This window comes from Meles meles, chromosome 11 (genome assembly GCF_922984935.1).
Source record: "Meles meles chromosome 11, mMelMel3.1 paternal haplotype, whole genome shotgun sequence".
NCBI lineage: Eukaryota > Metazoa > Chordata > Mammalia > Carnivora > Mustelidae > Meles > Meles meles.
The window spans coordinates 49169923-49189826 of NC_060076.1; the positions used below are offsets into that span (position 1 = coordinate 49169923).

The following is a 19904-nucleotide window of genomic DNA, read 5'->3' on the forward strand; positions in this document are numbered from 1 at the left end:
CATTTCCTCATATTGTTAACTGTTTGTATATTTCCACACCAATTGCAAATTTTCTAAATTCAAAATCCACAAACCACTACTTTTAGTATTATTGGTCTAAATGAAGTCAAATGGAGTATAATTCATTTATTTAGGGAGTACCTACTATGTTTTAGACACTATGCCGCGTTCCAGAGGGACAACAGGGAAGAAAACACAGCTCTTGGCTTTAAGGAACAGAGACAGCCAAAGGGCCCCAGAGAAATACCTAAGGTGGTAAGGGCTTCAAAATGGGGAGCATGGGGGATGCTCGACCGGCTTGGTCAGCAGAGGGCATGACTCCTGATCTTGGGGTTGGGGATTCCAGCCCCACATTGGCTGTAAAGATTACTAAGTAAATAAATAAATAGACAGATAGATAAATATACCATAAAAAAAAGGGAATGGGGAAGGAGGTATTCTAAGAAAGCACAACAGAGGGGCATATGATTCAGTTTCCGGGGGGGGGGGCACAGGTAAGTGCCTTCCCTGATAAAATTAAAAAACAAACAAAATAAAGCAAAACAAAAAAAACAATTTAAAAACCAGCAGGAATTAGGTGGGTGAAGAAGAAACAGCAGCACCTAGAGCAGAAGGAACAGTGTGTAAAAGTCAAGAGGTTAGGGAAGACGTGCTGAGTTTGGACAACAAAGTTTAGCCAAGACTGAAACATACAATTCCTGAGAAGGATTAAGAGATAATAAGGCTGGAACTGTAAACAAGGACAGCCTGGAAAGTTCACGGCAGACGGGGAGCTCAGTCTGGGATGTGTGTACGTCAAGGCGCTGTGGAACGGCTGCAGGGGACACCTGAGACGTCTAGGAGGTCTCAGAAAGCAGCGAGGTGTAGAAGAGGAGCACCTAAGAGGGGGCTCTGGACTGGCCACAGATGGAGGACATCAAGGTTGAAAATGTAAATGCAGTTATGTGTGTAACTCACATTCTTTCGTAAGCGAAGTAAGCACTGCATCTTTAAAAATATTTTATTTAGTTATTTGTCAGAGAGAGAGGGGAGAGAGTGCACAAGTGGGGGAGCAGCAGGGAGAGGGAAAAGCAGGTTCCCCGCTGAGCAAGAAGCCCCATGCAGGACTCGATCCCGGGACCCTGGTATCATGACCTGAGATGAAGGCAGACGCTTAACCGACTAGGCCACCCAGGTGTCCCAAACTCTGCATTTTTGACAGTGCTATTTTCCTAAGGGCTTTTATATTAAATCCATATGCCCAGTAAAATTTGAGATCCGAAGGGGACACTCCCCTACAGCACCCGATCCTATGGTTTCATTACCTGTAAAATGGCATGATAAGCTCGACTCATAAACGCAAGCCAGGCCTGGGGCAGAAAGATCGCCCGGTGCCACTCGGAAAGCTGGATCTGAACCTGCGGGGAAAATGGACAACGTTAGGTCAGACTATGTGGTATTAAAACAGAATAAAACTCCTTCCTTCCCTTCATTTTAAAATGATTCAGATTCTAAAACAAACCAAGTCAGTCTACGATCTGAACCACAAATAAGATCTTTCAGCTATTTTCAAAGGCGAAGGGTTTAGAGTCACGTCAAGACAAAATAAGCCTGGAATTTTCTAAATTAAAGCCAATAGAATTCTATAGTAATCACAAGTTACGATGTACGTGTAAGACAAATGTGTCCCTGAAAATGAAGGGGCAACTCTGTGCAGCCTCTTGCCAATGTCAGGAAACTAGGGATTGTCTAGCCAATGGACCTGGTCATTTTAAATAAATATCGCTCGCATCCTGGATTTCCACAATGACAATTTCTGAAGTAATAAACTCCAACTGCCAACAGAACGATCATGTTGTGTAGAAACCATGAGGGTCAGAGATGCAAATGAGTCCTTCACCGAGCAATCGTGCACACCACTAGATAAAGCCCTTTAATCAGTGTGGGTAAACAAGAGAAAAATGATAGATGCCAATGCCGAAGCCCTGTTTCTGAAGAGAGGCCCAGACAAAACATATGGTTTTCATAGTCATTTCTGTTTCTACCTATTAGTAGGAGGCTATCTTGCAACAAATCTTCCCAAGGTCTGCTTCTGTTAAAGAAAGATCGTTCAAGAAAAACAGTCACAGCGCCTCACATTTCACATTTCCTGTAACCCATCTCATCTAAACCCAAACAACCAAAACTGTAGTCTGGGTCCTTCTCATACAAAAACAACAACAAACAGCCAAAAAGACAAATTTCTATATAATGACCCCAGAATTATGATAACTAGAGTGTGTAAGGAGATCTTACTGCATTGTGGGAATTAATTTTCTCAAGGGCTTTGTGAGAGGGAAGAGAACAGCCGCTCTGAATACAGCTGCTTCCTAGGGCCTCTGGAATTTTCTGGAACCCTGGTCCTCGTGCAGGCCTGCTATACCTAAGGTACTGTGAAAGGTTATGAGGATTATTGGTGTGTGTCTGCAGAGAGCCTTCTAATGGGAGAGTCAGAAAGGAGCACAAACAGATTATCCGTCAAAATTAGGAGGAACTTATGGGAATGAAAAGAACAAAGAAAATTATTCTGTCTGCTACCTATCACTTCTCATCTTAGCACTGCTTTTCTTTAAAAAAAAAAAAAAAAAATTGATACTGAGTCTGAAAAAGATACCTGCACCATGAAATGAACTTTTAAAAAAATTCTAAGGACAGATTTCTTCTTTTTCTGATTAAATACTCACTGTATGGAGTAGGGTAGAGGGAGATTGTCAACAGGTCAACAAAAATCCTTGAAGAAACAGGCCCACCAATTCCTGCTTCCTCTCTCATTATCCGGGAAGCAGTCGCCAACGGAGGCCCCATTTCCAGCTGGAGAGGCATTAATTGGTCCTTGGCCCTGCTCTCTCTTTCCAAAATGGGGGGGCATCTTCCTATCAATTCTATTTCTGTTTCATAAAATACATTAACTCTCAAGTCCTATTTTGGGGGGCACCTGGGTGGCTTAGTCAGTTAAGCATCTAACTCTTGACTTTGGCTCAGGCCATGATCTCAGGGTCATGAGATGGGGTCCCAGGTCAGGCTCTGTGCTGGGCATGGAGCCTGCTTATAATTCTCTCTGTCCCCCTTCCTCTGCATCCCCCGCCCCCCTTTAAAAAAATCCTATTGTGAGACCTGGATTTAACAGAAAGGACACTCAAGCACAACAACCAAACTTTTCTCTCTTCGCAACCTCAAAGTATTTCAGTATTTTCCTGCCATATAATCCCCGGACATCACTGCACTACTGAGACGATCCGTGGTCTCAGCGAATTGGTAAAAAGAGCACTGGATGCTTTGGAAGGACAACAGTGGCAATGATGATTTCAACCTGAGTTTAAAAAAAGAAAGTATTATGGAAAAAATGTAAAGGAAAATGAACAAATCAAACGTTGAGCTTCTAAGAACAAAAGCATTTGTGCCCGGAAACCTATCTGAAAGGAGGTTAAAAACTGAAGTTAAGTTAAAGCTAATCCTCCGGCTGCGGCTCCAACCACATCTGAAGGTGGGTGCGGGGACCCATCTCAACTCTCGAGCCTACACACCAGTCTGAACGCCTCCTGGTTTATGAGGTTATACCTAGTCTCAGTGTTCTATGGAGTCAGCTGCGAATAAATCGCCTTAAAGACGCACTTTCCTGCCCTTCCCTTTACTGAAGAGAAACTCAGGGAGACAGCTTGAAGTCAGTCATGCCCTTACACTCCCGTTGTGTTACACAGCAAAAGAGACGTCCTTGACCATTTTTAACAAAAACACATTTTAGGGCACTATTCTAGTTCAATATATAGCCACCCATATAGGTTAATGTTGCTGGGCTGAAGAATACAATTAGCATTTTTAAAGCATGGAAATTATGTATAATTTGCTATACTCTGAGAAGCCTTTGAAGGGAATCCAATCAACTAAATAATTGCAAATCATGAACTTATAACCCTGTTACTCAGCGGATGAGGGTTCTCCACTACTGTGCAGCAAGTTGTCAGGGATGTGGAATGTAGTTTGGCTTCATCTACACATGCCCTTGCAATGACGGGCGTCTGACGGACTGTTGCCATGAGCAGGTTCTGTGATCTGGAGAAAAGGAAGTGTTTCTAAGTGTAAGAGGGAGTAAGTATAATGAAACATTACATATGTGTCTAAAAAACAAGACCGTATTAGAGAAATGTACATGAGGAGGGTATGGGGGGAGGACAAGGAGGGAGGACAGGGACAGAACACTTTACGGGACTCAACAGGGCAGTCAGAGCAGACCTTGTTGAGAAGGCGAGGCCTGAGTAAAGACTGGAACGTGATGAAGTTATAGAAACCCAGAGAAGGGCTGGTGGGAACGGAAAACAGTTCAGCTACTATGGAACACAGTTTGGTCATTGCTCAAAAAGTCAGATACAGAATTACCCTATGACCCAGCAATTCCAATTCTACATACATACCCAAAAGAATCGAGACCATCTATGCAAACAAACACCGTAGATGAATGCTCAAAGCAGCATTTTCACAATAGCCGAAAGAGGGAAATAATCCACATGAGCAATGCATGGACAAACAAAATATATCTACAACGGAATATTACTCACCATAAAAAGGAATGACGGGCAGATGCACCCTAGATGTAGATGAACTGTGAAAACATTTACGCGAAACAGAAAGAAACCAGACAGAAAGGTTCCTATTAGATGATTCTATTTATATGAAATATCCCAAATAGGTAAATCCATGGATGGTGGTGCCAGGGGAGGGGAAGAGAGGGGGAAGGGAAGAAGGGAGGGGGAAATGGGAAGTGATTATTTCACTCACACATGGTGTCACTGGAGGGTGATGAAAATGTTCTGGAACTACCTAAAGGTGACGGTTTACACACTGTGAATACACTAAATCCACTGAATTGTATGCTTTAAGCTTCAAAAGAGTCAATTTTATGTTATGCGAAGTTTGCCTCAGTTTAAAAACACACACACAAGTTAGGGCACAGGTCCTAAAGCAAGCACATGGCTAACTTGTCTGAGGAACACAAAGGCCAGTATAACCAACTATAATCAAGGAGGACAGACAGAGTGAGCACGAGGATGCAGGGAAGTCACTTCTAGGTCACTTTTCAAGACTTACCTTTTTTTGAGAGAGAGCGAGAGAGAGAGAGAACGTGCGCAGGTGCAGAGGGCAAGGGGTAGAAGTAGGAGAGAGAATCTTAAGCGGGCTCCACGACCATGGCAGAGCCCAACACAGGGCTCGATCTCACAACCCTGAGATCATGACTGGAGCTGAAATCAAGAGTCAGATGCTTAACTAACTGAGAACCACCTGGGAGCCTCTCAGGACTTATCTTTATTCTTATTAAAGGGGGAGCCATTATAAGATTTTGAGAAGACATGATCTAACCTATAGAACAAAAAGATCATGATGACTGCTATGTTGCGAACAGACTGTAGGAGGCAAAGGTCAGAGAAGGGACACCTACTCACAGGCTACTGCAATGATCCAGGTAAGAGAGAACTGTAGCTTAGAGTTGTGACAGCAACACCACAGAATATGACGAGGTTTTAAGTGTTGAGCTATGCAATTTTCCCACCCACCCCAAATGTTAAGTAGAACGCCAACATATAAAACAGAAAACAGGCAAAACTTATCTAGATGAAGTGAGGACGAGGGCTGGGGGGCTTGGTAGTCAGCCTCTTAATCATCCAACTGTATTCGTGGTGGTCCCCAGGACTCTTGTGGTTTCAACGAGAAGGACATTAAACTAGATCAGTGGTTTCAGAAGAAAGGGGAGAGGAAAGGGACTGACTATAAAGGAGCATAGGGGAATTTTTAGGGCGACAGAACTGTTCTTATTTTGACTGGGGTTTGGGGTACGTGAATGTATGCACTTGTAAAAATTCGTAGAACTATGTACTAAGAGAGGAGAAATCGAGTGCCTGTATATTATACCTCAATACAAATAAAACTAAAAATAGAGTTTGAAAGTCACTACTTTCAGACTGTAATGCTTCTCAAACCCTCAGTTCCCATTGTCTATCATGCCCTGTACACTTGCCGTCAGCACTGAAAGTCTACCCTTCCTCTTTTCCTTTGTGTTTCTATCAATATCGCATGTCAATATCCCAGCCATCCAGGTTTAAAACTTCTGATTTATCCCGGACTTCTTTCTTGCCCCCAACTCAACAGCCAACTCCACCTCTGAAATGTTTCTTCTATTCTCCACACTTTCTTCCTCACTGGCTTAGTCCTAATTCCTGCCTAGAGTACTGAGGCCCCTAACTGATCTCCTAACAGCCTAAAATCTTTCCTTCTTCTAATACATCCTAAATGGTGCTGCAACTCTTCCATTAACTCAGAACTCCTTTTCAAAAACCTTTGATGGTTCATTAAAGAATAAAGTCCAAACTCTTTTGTACTATGTTCAAAGCCTTTTAGAATCAAAAGCACACCATTTACTTTAAGAAATAATTTGTTCTCATGTAAGAACTCTGCTGGCCAAGATCCCCAACCAATTTCCCCAGATGATTTCCTGGTCCTTTCTTTTATTTAACCTGCATTCTGGCTGAATTGGATTATAAACCAATTCCCAAGTCAGTCCTATACTCTACAGGACCTTTGCACTCACTCCTTCCACTGCCTGGAATGCTCTATCTTCCTCTCATCTCTACTTACTGAAATAATTTCTTCCATCTCTATACTTCCAGGAGGCTACAAACCTCCCCTGTAACATTCAACCAATTCCATCTTAGATTATTTGTGTATGTACCTTCATCTCATGCAATCCTAGAGGTAGAGAACCTGTCCTACTCATCTCAGAATTCCTCCCATGGATCCATAATACGATTCTGCACATAAGTATTCAATTAAGTACCTTCTGAGTTTAATCAAATCAAATGTACAGTATTTGCTTTAAGACAAAATGTCATGTGAAAACTATACGACCATAAACAAGCAATCAGAAAACTATGATGTTCAACTTTCAATCATGCAGGAAACAGTGTTAGAAAACTTTTTTAAGCAGACACAGCTCAACTCAAACACAAGTTGTTGAGAACACAGTTATCTGAAATTTTACAAAAGCACCTCCAAGATGTTCTGGCCAGGAAATGTTTAATTCCAGCTAAAACCACAGTGAGTGACAAGGCAGAATTTTCAAGTGGCTATAATATGTCTTATATTTTTAAGTTTCCTCACTAAACTTCATTTGAATCATACAGGATTTAATCAAGTACATCTGAAATAGCAGCTCAACAGAAAATATCTTGCTTGGAAACACAATTCACAAATGAAGGGAAATGTTGAAAGAAAAAAAATCAAAAAGTAGATTTTGTTTCCTCACTGATAACACGTTTTACAGCCACGTGTAAACTTACTGTTCAGAACAGACTGCCCAGAAATTTGGTAATGTCTTCTGTCTCTTATGCAATTTTACCAAATACAATTGCCATTTATAAGAAAACATCCATTTTAACAGACTTTCATTAAACACTATAATTCGAGTAAAATAACCTTTGGTGAGGTTGTTAGAAGGCTGAAGCAGAATGAAAAAAGATGGAGTAGCCTGTACAAACTTACAGGTAAACCAAGTGTTTGCTATTGACTTTAAAACCCCGATGTCAAAAAGGAGACATTTGCATGCTCCCCAGATGTATTTATTATCAAAAGAATTGAAATAGTTAATGTCAGTTGCTACACAGACCCACAAACACTGACTCCCTCTACATGCAGGCTGTGACATACACACGCTGCTCCCACATTCCCAGAAGAAAAACCGTTCATTCTTCGTGTTCGAGACCCCGAAGCCACTCAATGCCCCACTGTTTATATATGAGATATAACAGCCTTCAATTTTCTGTCAATAGTAATCTTGTTGGCACAAAAATAATTTTGTTATTCCCGTCTCCTGACAAATAGTGACTGAAGAACAAGAAGGGAGGGCTTGTAGAGGACACATTTTTAAAGTAAAATGATACTCATCTCTTTGTGGGTGCTTTCTGGACATTTTAAATTTTCTCTCCCTGCCTCTCTCTCCCTCATCTTCTCTCTTTCTTCCTCAGTCTATCTCTACCCCCACCACCACCCCCATCAGGATAACATTAGCTTGAAAGCTGACAATTCAATCACATCTCAAGCAACCATTTACTTACTCTGTTATTTAATAGGAGGGGGGAAACCCAGTTACCATAACAACTCACATCACATGGTAATTACGGAGTCTCTAAAATACAGCAAACCATACTTTTCACAGTGTTTTCTAAGGGGAATGTGTAATAAGCATAGATACCACTTCTCCCAATTATTATTCAGAATTTCCATCTAATTGTTTCATATTGCATGAATGCTAATGCTACTGCACGTTCTTCCTAAGAAATAGGTTTTTAAATAAAGAAGGAACTGAAAGAAAAAGGCAAATATATTCTTTGTATTTCAAATGATGGGTTATAGCTCACCTATCTAGGGGAAAAAGCCACAGAAGGCAGAAGAAAGGCAAAATTAATTTATAGGACAAAGAATCAAATGATAATCAACACAAAAGGAAGGAAGGAAGGACGGAAAGAAGGAAGGAAGAGACGGATTTCACAAAATAGTTCTGCCAATAAGCCCAGATAAGGTTGCGGTGAAATAAGAATGAAAAAAGAGCTCATTACCTAATGCACAGGCAGCAGCAGGATCAGGAAAATTTGCATGCGCCCAAAGATGGGGGGAATAATGAAGCAAGACTGCCATTCCCATCCAGGGACAAATCACAATCATCCAATTTAGGTGAGAGTGTCACGTCAGAGTTAGAAATGCCAAAGGATGACAAGACAGGCAGCAAATTTCAGGGAAGGAAACTGTCATTCACCTTCAGCTTCCTTATCAAGAGCAATCAGTTAGTCTCAGGATGGGAAAGTGTAGTTATAAATCGGAGCAGAAGAGGACGGTCACCTGAGGTTGGAGAACCCCTAGTAGGTCTGAAATGACCCCCGCCTGTCCCTGTTCAAAGAAACAGAGAGAGGAAGGGGACACTTCAGGTTTAGAAAAATCTAAGCAGGGCAATGATGATACAGAACTTCTGGTATTTCAGGTCAAAGCCCAAGGAGACTTAGATTTTCAAGTCTTCTGAAAGTCCCATGGGAGAGTTTCACTTAAAGAAAAGTCAATTTTAAAAATAAATTGTAAAAAAAAAAGTTTTCAGAAAGAAGGGAATATAATAATCTCCAAAAGAATTCATCACAGATGGAATAGCTAGTTCTCCATAATGAAAATTACTTGATTTAACGAACACAGTTCTTGAGAAATACTGACAATTATGTGAAGCAAATCGGTCAGAATACGAAGAGCAGAGCTTTCAGGACATTCAAAACAAAGTTCTCTTCCCGATTCACACACTCACCCACCTACTGTTGTAGGCATTAAGAAGGCCATAGCATATCCTGTAAGTATATGTAATCTTGGGCAGAGAGAAAAGGGGAAAGGCTACATCTATTCACATAAGTGAATAATGACATAAAACAGTACATAAAAGCCATTCAAATGATAATAATATAATAATTACTCTCTTATTCTTACTCTCTTAGTAAGACCTCAATGATGATTAGATTCAGCATCAATTTATTAACAACATTTCTGGAAAAAGGAAACCATCACACTAAATGCACATACAAAGTCTAAGGCACATCCATGTTTCAAAAGGATTCAAACCATTAACTTGACAAAGGTCTATGAAGTATGTGCTGTGTCCCAGGAATACCAGGCATTAGAGCTACATGTGACCAACACCAGCTCCCTGATTTCATGAACTTTACACTTTACAGGAGACAGACACTAACTGTCATATCTGCTGCCACCCACATACCCCTGTCAGAATTAGTAGGAAGATGGATAGACTTGTGAACAAACTCATGTATCAAATACATTGAATTCATAGTTATAAACATTCCTGAAGAAAACGCCAACCCCGGATGGTTTCACGGGAAAATTCCACCAAACATTTAAGGAAAAATTATTAGGACTTTGCAAACCTGATAAAGGATATCTATAAAATCTTTATACTAAAATAAGCTAAACATAACATCATATTTAATGTTAAGACACTGAATGTTTTCCCGCAAGACTGTGTATAAGATAAGAAATGTCTGCTCTTAACCACTCCAGTTCAACACTGTATTAGAAGGCCCTATTCAGTGTAATCAGGCAAGAAAAAAATGAAAGGCACAAACATCAGAAAGAAAAAAAATTAAGATATTCTCTATTCACACACATCACAATGAGAAACAAAAAGAAGCTACAAAAAGCGACAAGAACATGTAAGTGGGTTTAGTAAAGTCATAGGAAAGTATCCATTATATGTTTATATACCAGCAATGAGCAGTTGCAAATTAAGACAAAGGAAAAAACAGTTAATTAGATGCAATCGCATCAAAATACTTAGGGACATGCAATACTCATTAAATTTAACAAAATGTGCATAAGATTTGTAATGAAACAAGACACTGACCTAAAATAATGGAAAGATACAAATAACCTTGTACATGAGTTGAAAGACTCAATATTAGTGAGACGTCAATTCTCTCCCAAATTGATCTACAGATTCAATACATTTCTAGCCAAAATTATAGCAGGCTTTTCTGTGGTTTCTCAAAGCTGATTTAAAATTTACACGGAAAAGCTAAAGGCCTAAGATAGCCAAATTTTAAAACAACAAAATTGGAGGACTCATATTACTTGATTTCAAGACTTTTTATAAAGCAACGGTAATTAAGCTGTGTGGTTTTAGTTAAAGTATACACACAGAGATCAAGGGACTACAACTGAGTGCAGAAGTAGACCCATGCAGGGGCGCCTGGGTGGCTCAGTCGATTAACCGTCTGCCTTTGGCTCAGGTCATGACCCCAGGGTTCTGGGATGGAGCCGGGAGTCAGGTTCCCTGCTCAGTGGGGAGTCTGCTTTATCCTCTGCCTCTCCCTCTGTGCGTGCTCATGCTCTCTTGCTCTCTCAAATAAATAAATAAAATCTTAAAAAAAAAAAAAGAAGTAGTAGACCCATACATATGGACAAACAATTTTCTACAGAGGTGATTTGGTGAAGAAATATAATAAATAAACATGTCAATAAATATATAAGTCAATAAATATATGTTATATATATAAGTCAATAAACATAAATCATAGCTCATGAAAAGTTAACTCATACAGATCCTAGGCAAGAATGGAACTGTAACGTATAAAACTTTCATACGTGAACACAGGAGATCATTAAGGATTAATGGATAAACTATACATGTTAGATTCATACAATGGCATATTATTCGGCCATAAAAAGGAATGAAGTCCTGACACATGCTACGGCATCTATAAACTCTGAAAATATGATACTAAATGAAAAAAGTCAGACAAAAAAAAACACATATTGCATGATTCCATTTATATGTAATGTCCAAAATATGCGAACTACGGAGACAGAATAGTGGATTAGTGGTTGCTGGAGGCTAGGGTAAGAGGGAAATGGAGTCTCTCTGCTAACAGGTACAGAATTTCTTTTGGGTGAGATGAAAACATTCTAAAATTGATTGTGCGGATGGTTTCACAAATCTGTGAATATGCTAAAACCACGGAATTGCACACATTAAATGAGTTGGTTTCACAGCACATTAATTATGCCTCAATTTTTGAAAAAAATAAAGAAGAAAATACAGGAAAGAAAAAGAAAACAAGATCTTTGAGGCTTTGGTTTCAACAAAAAGCAAGGACTATAAATAGAAAACCTTGATGAACTGGAATTCTTTAAAGCTAACCATTCACTCTTCAAAAGACACTACCAAGGAAATAAGAAGACAAGTTACAGATTTGGTTTAAAAAACAAATTGAAAAACACATTTCTAATAAAGAATTTGTATCAGAATATATAGGGGGTATAGCTCAGGGGTAGAGCATTTGACTGCAGAATATATAAAGAACTCTCATTTAAAAAGAAAAACCTGGTTTAAAAAAAACAGGCAAAACAACAGAATACTTCATGGAAGAAAAAGTATGACTGGGAAAACAAACAAACAAAAAAACACCGAAAAAGATGCTCGACATCAATAGCCATTAAGGAAACACAAAACCACAAAAGAGAAACCACTCTCCATGTATGAGAATGGCTAGCTTTAAAAAAAAGGGGGGGGGGAGTACAGACAAAGAGACAGAACAAGTGGAACTCCCTCACATTTCGGCGAGGCACTCAAAATGGGACAGTCACTAAAAAAGTTTGGTTGTTAAAAAAAGAAAAAAAAAAGTTTGGTAGTTTGTTACATCCACTAATCATATGACCTAGCAATTCCACTCCTACATCTTCATTTATTCAAAAAAAATGAAAATAGGTATCCATGCATACACTATATGAAAATCACTTATAGAGCTTCATCGTAACTGCCCAAAACTGGAAACAACCCAAGAGTCCATTGATGGGTGAATAAACCAACTGAAACTCTCATGACAGACATTTTTAAAATAAAAAGACTCAGAAGCAATAATAAGAACCCAAAGAAGTTTGAAGAAACATCACCTGCAACACCACCAAAAGGATCCCAACAAAAGAAAATCTAGAAACAAGGAGAAGAGTAAAGAAATACTAGAGGCATTTTGGGAAGATTCAAAGATATTTTTAAAATGCTCTCTGCTTAACTTGGTATGGTGTAGAGTAATTCAAGGACCATCCTGAATCACACTGCCTGGGTTCAATTTCCAGGCTTCTGTACTTACGAGCTCTGTGATCTCAGACACATTAGCAGTACCAGCCTCACAGTGCTAGAGATTAAATGAATATAGATAGGTTTTTTTCAATATTCAATCTATGTATTCAATATTCAATAAATTTTCAATAAATAATATATATTTAAACATATATTCAATAAATATATATTCAATATATATTTAATATGTATTCAATATTCAATAAATATATATATATAGAGAGAGAGAGCACACACGTAAGTTTTACCTGAGCTGGTTATTAGCTATTATCATTGCAACTATTATTCTAACCAGATCTTAAAATTCGTATTATTTGTTGTCACCTAGTTTGAGAACTGTATGATTCATTCACTATCTATGCCTCTTTTTTTTTAGATGAATTACAGCAAGATGAATCCAAACTAAAATCCTACCATAGATTTGACAAAATTCTATCCAATATATCTTCTAAATGACTCCTAAAATAATCATCTTTTCATCTCTTTGAAATTTTCTAGGCATTCTACAACACAAGCAACAAGTATCTTAACCCAAATACTTTGTTCATATCCAAGGCACACCTCATAAATTCTGATGCCATTTGCTGAAATTTATTAGACTGCCTTCTGCTACTCCTCATATTAACACTTTTTCTTGTTTCTGTTCTGCTGGTGACTTTTAAAATCAGCTTTCCATTATTTTTTTTTTTTTTTTTTTTTTTTTTTTTTTTTTTTAAAGATTTATTTATTTGACAGATAGAGATTACAAGTAGGCAGAGAGGCAGGCAGAGAGAGAGAGAGGAGGAAGCAGGCTCCCCGCTAAGCAGAGAGCCCGATGCGGGGCTCGATCCCAGGACCCTGGGATCATGACCTGAGCTGAAGGCAGAGGCTTTAACCCGCTGAGCCACCCAGGCGCCCCAATCAGCTTTCCATTATTACTTAACACTTTGGTTAAGTGTGTGATTAAGTATCCTTCAATCTCCTAGGTGCACAGCTGAAAAACACAAAAAGGTACCAAATCTCTCCCTTGTCCATAGCAAGTATACAGATGTTAAGGAAAACAGATCTAGAAACTATGCTCTCTCTTTCATGAAATTAAACTGCTCTTAGTCCCAGATCGTTAGTCCCTCCTTAGTTAAGCGAAGACACTGAATTAGACAAAAAAGGCTTTGAACCAAATATTTGCATAATTTCAACTCTAATTAAATACATGAAAGAGCATGGGGGGCACCGAATAAAGACAGCTCTCTAAAAACTGGATATGCTACTGGTGGCAACTGGGAAGACACAGCATATAGTCCAGCCAAATGAGTGATGCCGAGATTTACAAATTACACACCAAAATGAGATTTAGTACAAACATATTGTCTTAGCTCTAAGTTAACATCAAACTGTTAAACGTTTTAAAAGTCCTATCTTCATTTATAAGTGGTATATAACCTATCATGTCTAAATTACATAAAATAAATCTCTTTGCTATGACACTTTGTTATTCACTTATTTTAGTTTATATTCACCACAATAAGTCATCAAGTGTTTAACAGTAACACCAAAGAACACGTTTCCCACACGCTGTCCAGCTTCTCTCTTCCCTCTGGTGTTGCTATAATCTGGTATGATCAGACTTTATACAAATCATCTCGTGGCATCACCTAACTTTATTTTAAAAGGGTAGCCTAAAGGAAAAACAGAATAAACACTAAAACCAAAGGTTTTTTTTTTTCCTTAAACACTTTTATTTACTGTTAATTCCCAACATTCGCAAAATATATAAACACTGGTGCCCTACATACTTGCAAAGGATTCAAATCAAGGAACAGGCAAGATTATTTCTTTAAACAATAAGTTGGTACTTATAGTGAACAATACAAGTTAAACAATGATGAAATAAACCAAATTCCTACATACCACTCCATAATAATAAGGCTGGGCAATAGAAGAAGTGTGCCACTTTCTTTCAGAAATACATCCAAATATTGTAGTAATTCACTGGGTCAACTTTTTGGTTTCCTTTAAAAGCAAACTACAGGGGCTCCTGGGTGGTTTTGTCAATTAAGCGTCTGCCTTCGGGTGTCATCCCGGGGTCTTAGGATCGAGCCCCGCGTCAGGCTTCCCCCTTAGGGAAGAGCCTGCTTCTGCTTTTCCCTGCAACCCCCCACCCTGCTCGTGCCCTCTCTTGTTCTCAAATAAATAAGTAAAATCTTTGAAAAAATAAACACACACTAAATTTCATGACCATAAACTGAAGAGGGGGAACCCGTAAACATATACAAGCAAGCAGTACCTGTTACACAGTATCGGGAGGCACGTACCTCATGTACCAGAGCGAGTGAGGTCTGCTTGAAACTTCGCCCCCTACTGGCCATCAGTCGATTCAAAGGTTTGCCATCTTTACTCTGATAGGTTGAAATATCATAACAAAATAACATACCACCTGGGGGGGGGAACAACTTATAAAAACATGTCTTATGGAAAAACTTAATTAGATTCCCAGAACCTCAGTAATCCATATTCAATCAATCTGGACAGAGAGATTTTATTTATTTATTTAAATATTTTATTTAGCCACTTGACAGAAACAGCGAGAGAGGGAACACAAGCAGGGGGCGTGGGAGAGGGAGAAGCAGGCTTCCCGCTGAGCGTGGAGCCCCATTCAGAGATCCCAGAACTCTGGGATCATGACCTGAGTCGAAAGCAGATGTTTAACCAACTGAGCCACCCAGGTGCCCTTGGATAGAGGGATTAGAAATTGATTTTTGACTACTAGTATCTACGGAAAGAAAAAATAGATTTAAGAAATTAGCAGTTACCGTATTCAAATTATCAGTTATTTATGAGCCTTATTCATTTGTAAATGAACAAAATTTTTCAAAGGCTTTTTCTGCATCTACTGAGATTATCTAAAGATTGTTATGCCTTTTTCTATTAAAGTACTTAATTATACTGATTTTCAAACATTAAATCAACCTCACTTGTATTAGCTATATTGCTGAATTCAATTTTCTAATATATTTGGGGGTATTTTTTATAGCTACGTATAATAGAAAAGACTGCTTTATAATATTCCCTTCTTGTTCTCAGTATCAAGATTATGTTGATCTCATCACCTAAGCCACCTAGGTATCCCACTTCAAAACATTTTTTAGAGATGCTTGGGTGGCTCAGTCAGTTAAGCATCTGTCTTCAGATCAGGTCATGATCCCAGGATCCTGGGATCACGTCCTGTGTCCAGCTTCCTGCTCAGAAGGGAGCCTGCTTCTTCCTTTACCCCTCCTCCTCCTTGTGCTTGTGCTCACTCTATCTCCCTCAAAAATTAATAAATAAAATCTTATAAAAATTATTTTAAAGTTTCCCACTATTATTATAGGTTTGACCATTTTTTTAAAATTTAAATTCCAGTTAGTTAACAAAGAGTATAATATTAGTTTCAGGGGTACAATACAGTGATTCAAAACTTCCATACAACACCTGGCGCTCATCACAACAGGTGTACTCCTTAATCCCCATCACCTTTTCACCCAGGCCCCCACCCACCTCCCTTCTGGAAGGTTTGTCCATTTTTTTAGTTTTGTGAATGGTTTTCATATAGTTTAAAAATGATGCTATTTTGTGTACACTGATACTGTGGTATTTTCTTAATGGAATGACTTCTTTATCTCCATGAAATGCCCCCTTCATTTCAAAGCTTTTCCTTTTTCATCCATCTAATACCTTTTCATTGAATCCTAGACAGTATACAAAGGAAACACAGAAAATCTAAATGATTTTTTTTTTTTTTTAAACTCAGAGAGGAGTTTCAGCTGCTTCTTTCAGGTACATAGAATAAAAGAATGATCATTTAAATTGAATCAGAGACTGAACTGGGTTAGGCTTGATTATAGCTTTGGTAAATCTCAGTCTACCTCTGGTTCAACCCTGTTCCTAGGGCATGCCTCCCCCAAGATTTTCATCTGACAGCCTAATTGGTCTCCTCAATACGGAAAGCTTATGAGAGACTCAGGCGGGTCCTCCGAGGTTTTCAGTTTATCTCTTTAACCTCCCATCCCATAAACCTTCAAAATTTGACAAATATCTTGAGGGAGAAATAGGCTATGTGTCTGAGGTTCCACAAGTCCCCGGTTCCACTGCTCAGACACCCCATGAATGACAAGATCTCTATGGGTTTCTCTGCCTCCTGCACCAGCCTCTAGTAAAGGTCAAGCCTGAAATTCAGTCTCCAGCTGAGGCCAGAATAAGTAAGTGCTCCCAGGTGAAAAGAGGCGTAGCTCTTCAGTATCAGTTCACTGCTACTGTGGGCTTTGTTTTCAGGCCCATTGTCCTAGCTCTTCTTTGTTTCCTGCACACAGAGAGGCTGGAGATTGCACCGCCTCTCAGAAGCTCCAGCCTAGTTCTGTAACTTTCAGGGCAAACTCAAAATTCATCAGCTAGCTTTTGAGAAAACTCTAGTTTCTCACCTCTGTTCATCAGAGTCTTCAGAGAACCAGAATCTCAATTTCAATCTCTCTCCCCCAACCTCTCCCTCTCCCCACCCCTTTCTCTCTCTCTAAATGGGGAGCTTTATTACAGGAATTGGCTCACATGGTTATGGAGGCTAAGAAGTCCCATGGTCTTGCTGTCTGCAAGGTGGAGATCCAGGAAGAGTGCTGGTGTAATTCAGTGTAATTCAGAGGAGATGGATGCCCTGGCTAAGGAAAGAGCAAATTCACTCTTCTTTCAGCCACCTGTTCCAGTCAGGCCATCAGTGAATTGGATGTTGTTGCCCATCCACACTGGTGAGGGTGACTTTCTTTCCTCAGTCTACTCATTCAAATGCTAACCTCTTCTGGAAACACTCTCAAAGACATCCACAAGGAATTTTTCACCAGCTACCTGAATATCACTTATCCCAGTCAAACTGACATAGAAAATGAGCCATCGCATCACTCTAGGCCCATGAAACCACTAAAAGCTCCACTGGTTAGGGCACCTGGCTGGCTCAGATGGTTTAAATGTCTGCCTTTGGTTCAGGTCATGATTCCAGGGTCCTGGGATTGAGTCCCGTGTCAGGCTCCCTGCTCAGTGCGAGTCTGCTTCTCCCTGTGCCTCTGCCTCTCTCTCTCAGGAATAAATAGAGAAAATCTTTTTAAAAAATAAATAAATAAAAGCTCCACTGGTTTCTCTATATACTGCAACAGACCTATTCTTGGGCCAAGCCCTGGTCCTAGCATACAATCAAAAATCAGTGACTATCTCCCATGGGGCAGCAGGGGATCACTTTTAAAGTATTCTATCTCCTCATTCTGTAGTTTTAGTCTACCTGTCTTTGCTTTTACACTTCTCTGATGCCTTTAAAATATGATTTATTTTTGTCATTTGTCCAGGTGTGTCAAAATGTGAGCCACAGGTGTGCTCTGCCGTGACCTATCACACCCAACTCGGAAGAGGAAGTGCAATCCTTAGGCTAAGTACTTGTCCTTTGATACCATGTGGTATACTTACCTGCAAGGCCAGGTTTCAAACCTGGCTGCTTATTGGTCTCATACATCTTCAATATAAAATTGGGGACCCCTGCGACAGTTTTTCCTTGGTCGGACCGGGGACCTCCTTTTAATGCAGAGTGATAGACTCCACGGGGCATATTCACCATTTCCTGCTTCACAAGAGATGTAAAAAATTCCTCCAAAGCTGAAAGAGACGAAAGGAGATCAAAAGTAGACTAAATACAATATGTTAGGAGACAATCATTCATTGTTAACTCACATATGTGTGTGTATGTATGTATACTTATATAGAGAGATATATACACTTATATATAAAGTGTAAGTGTAGTATAAGGGTGTATATAGACACACTTATATACAAACACACACACACACACACACAGACATGGCTCTATTTCAAACCAAACTTCACAAAGTAAGCAGGGAGCTCTTGAACCTCATCCCTTTCTTAGTCTTCCCAAATTAGAACATGGCACCCAGTTACTCAAGCTGAAAAACTTAGATATTCTGAATTCTTCTCTTTCTCATACTTCTCACAGGTAATCCATTAACGAGTCCTTCTAAATCTATCTTTAAAAATATATCCTGGAGGGGCACCTGGGTGGCTCAGGTGGCTAAGCCTCTGCCTTCCGCTCAGGTCATGATTTCAGAGTCCTGGGATCGAGCCCCACATTGGGCTCCCTGCTCGGTGGGAAGCCTGCATCCCCCCTCCCTCTGCCCCTTCCCCTACTCCTGCTCTCTTGCATGTATGCTTCCTCTCTCAAATAAATAAAATCTTTTAAAATATATCTATATATCTGTATCTATATCTATATATCCTGAACCCATGCATCTCTCTCTATTTTCACTGCTACGTGGCCAGTTATTATCTTCTCTATTCCTCATCTGGACAAATTTAGTTTCTTCTCTTCATGACCCTCCCTACAAACCATCCTCTGCCCAGAAGCCAGAATCTGATGTCCTTGCCTTCCCTGACATCTTCAGATCATCTTGATTTTTTCACCATACGTGGAATAACATTGACACTTCTGACAATGATCAAGGCTTTATATGATCGCCCTTGACTCTCCCGTTGACTTCATCTCTGCCATGCACCCTCCTTGCCCGCTAAGTGTTAAGGGCGTGCTGCCACATGGCCTTTGTTTCTATTCTGCAATAACACAAAGCTCATATCAAAGTCCGAGCCACTGTACGTGCTATTCCTCCCACTAGTGGAACATGCTAGTCTCAGATTTCCATGGGACCAGTTCCTTCTTGTCAGTAGGTATTATCAGAGAGGTCCTTTACGACTCTCCATCATTCTGTAGCAATATCAGGACAATTATTTAAAAAACCAAAATATTAGTTCATGATCTCTTTGTGATCCTCCTAATTACACCCCAAATTTTATTGCTTAACATTTCTACTTATTATCGACACAAATATGCGCTCAGAAGACAATAGGATACCCAAACAAAATTCTTGAGAAGACTAGAGGTTCACATTCAAGTGTTATTTTTCTAAGGACCACTAGAGGTTGCCAATGCAGAAACAAAAACAACAGAAACATGAAACCTTAACAAATGTATGGAAAACAAAAAAGAAAACCAATGCATGTGCCTCTCATAGGAACAAAAAAAAAGGGTCCGTCTCACGAGACTGGAATTTCGTTCTTAATACACCGAAAAGTCTGCTTTAAATGACCGTGATTACATTAAAGGCAGCAAGTGTGCCCTGGGGCCTCTATTACACGCTTGGTTCCGTCATTCCTATATAGAACC

General features: G+C 39.6%; 1 protein-coding gene across 2 annotated transcripts in view; it reads right to left on the minus strand.

Moving 5' to 3' along the window:
• FOCAD (focadhesin) overlaps positions 1-19904 on the minus strand; it is a 301972-nt gene that overhangs the window by 75683 nt on the left and 206385 nt on the right. For both annotated transcript variants that reach the window (XM_046023020.1, XM_046023019.1), the window contains exons 20-22: positions 18143-18328; positions 14977-15098; positions 1305-1397 (exon numbers count right to left, since the gene is read on the minus strand). In XM_046023020.1, coding sequence (XP_045878976.1) covers positions 1305-1397; positions 14977-15098; positions 18143-18328 — 401 coding nt within the window. The remainder of the gene's footprint in view (positions 1-1304; positions 1398-14976; positions 15099-18142; positions 18329-19904) is intronic.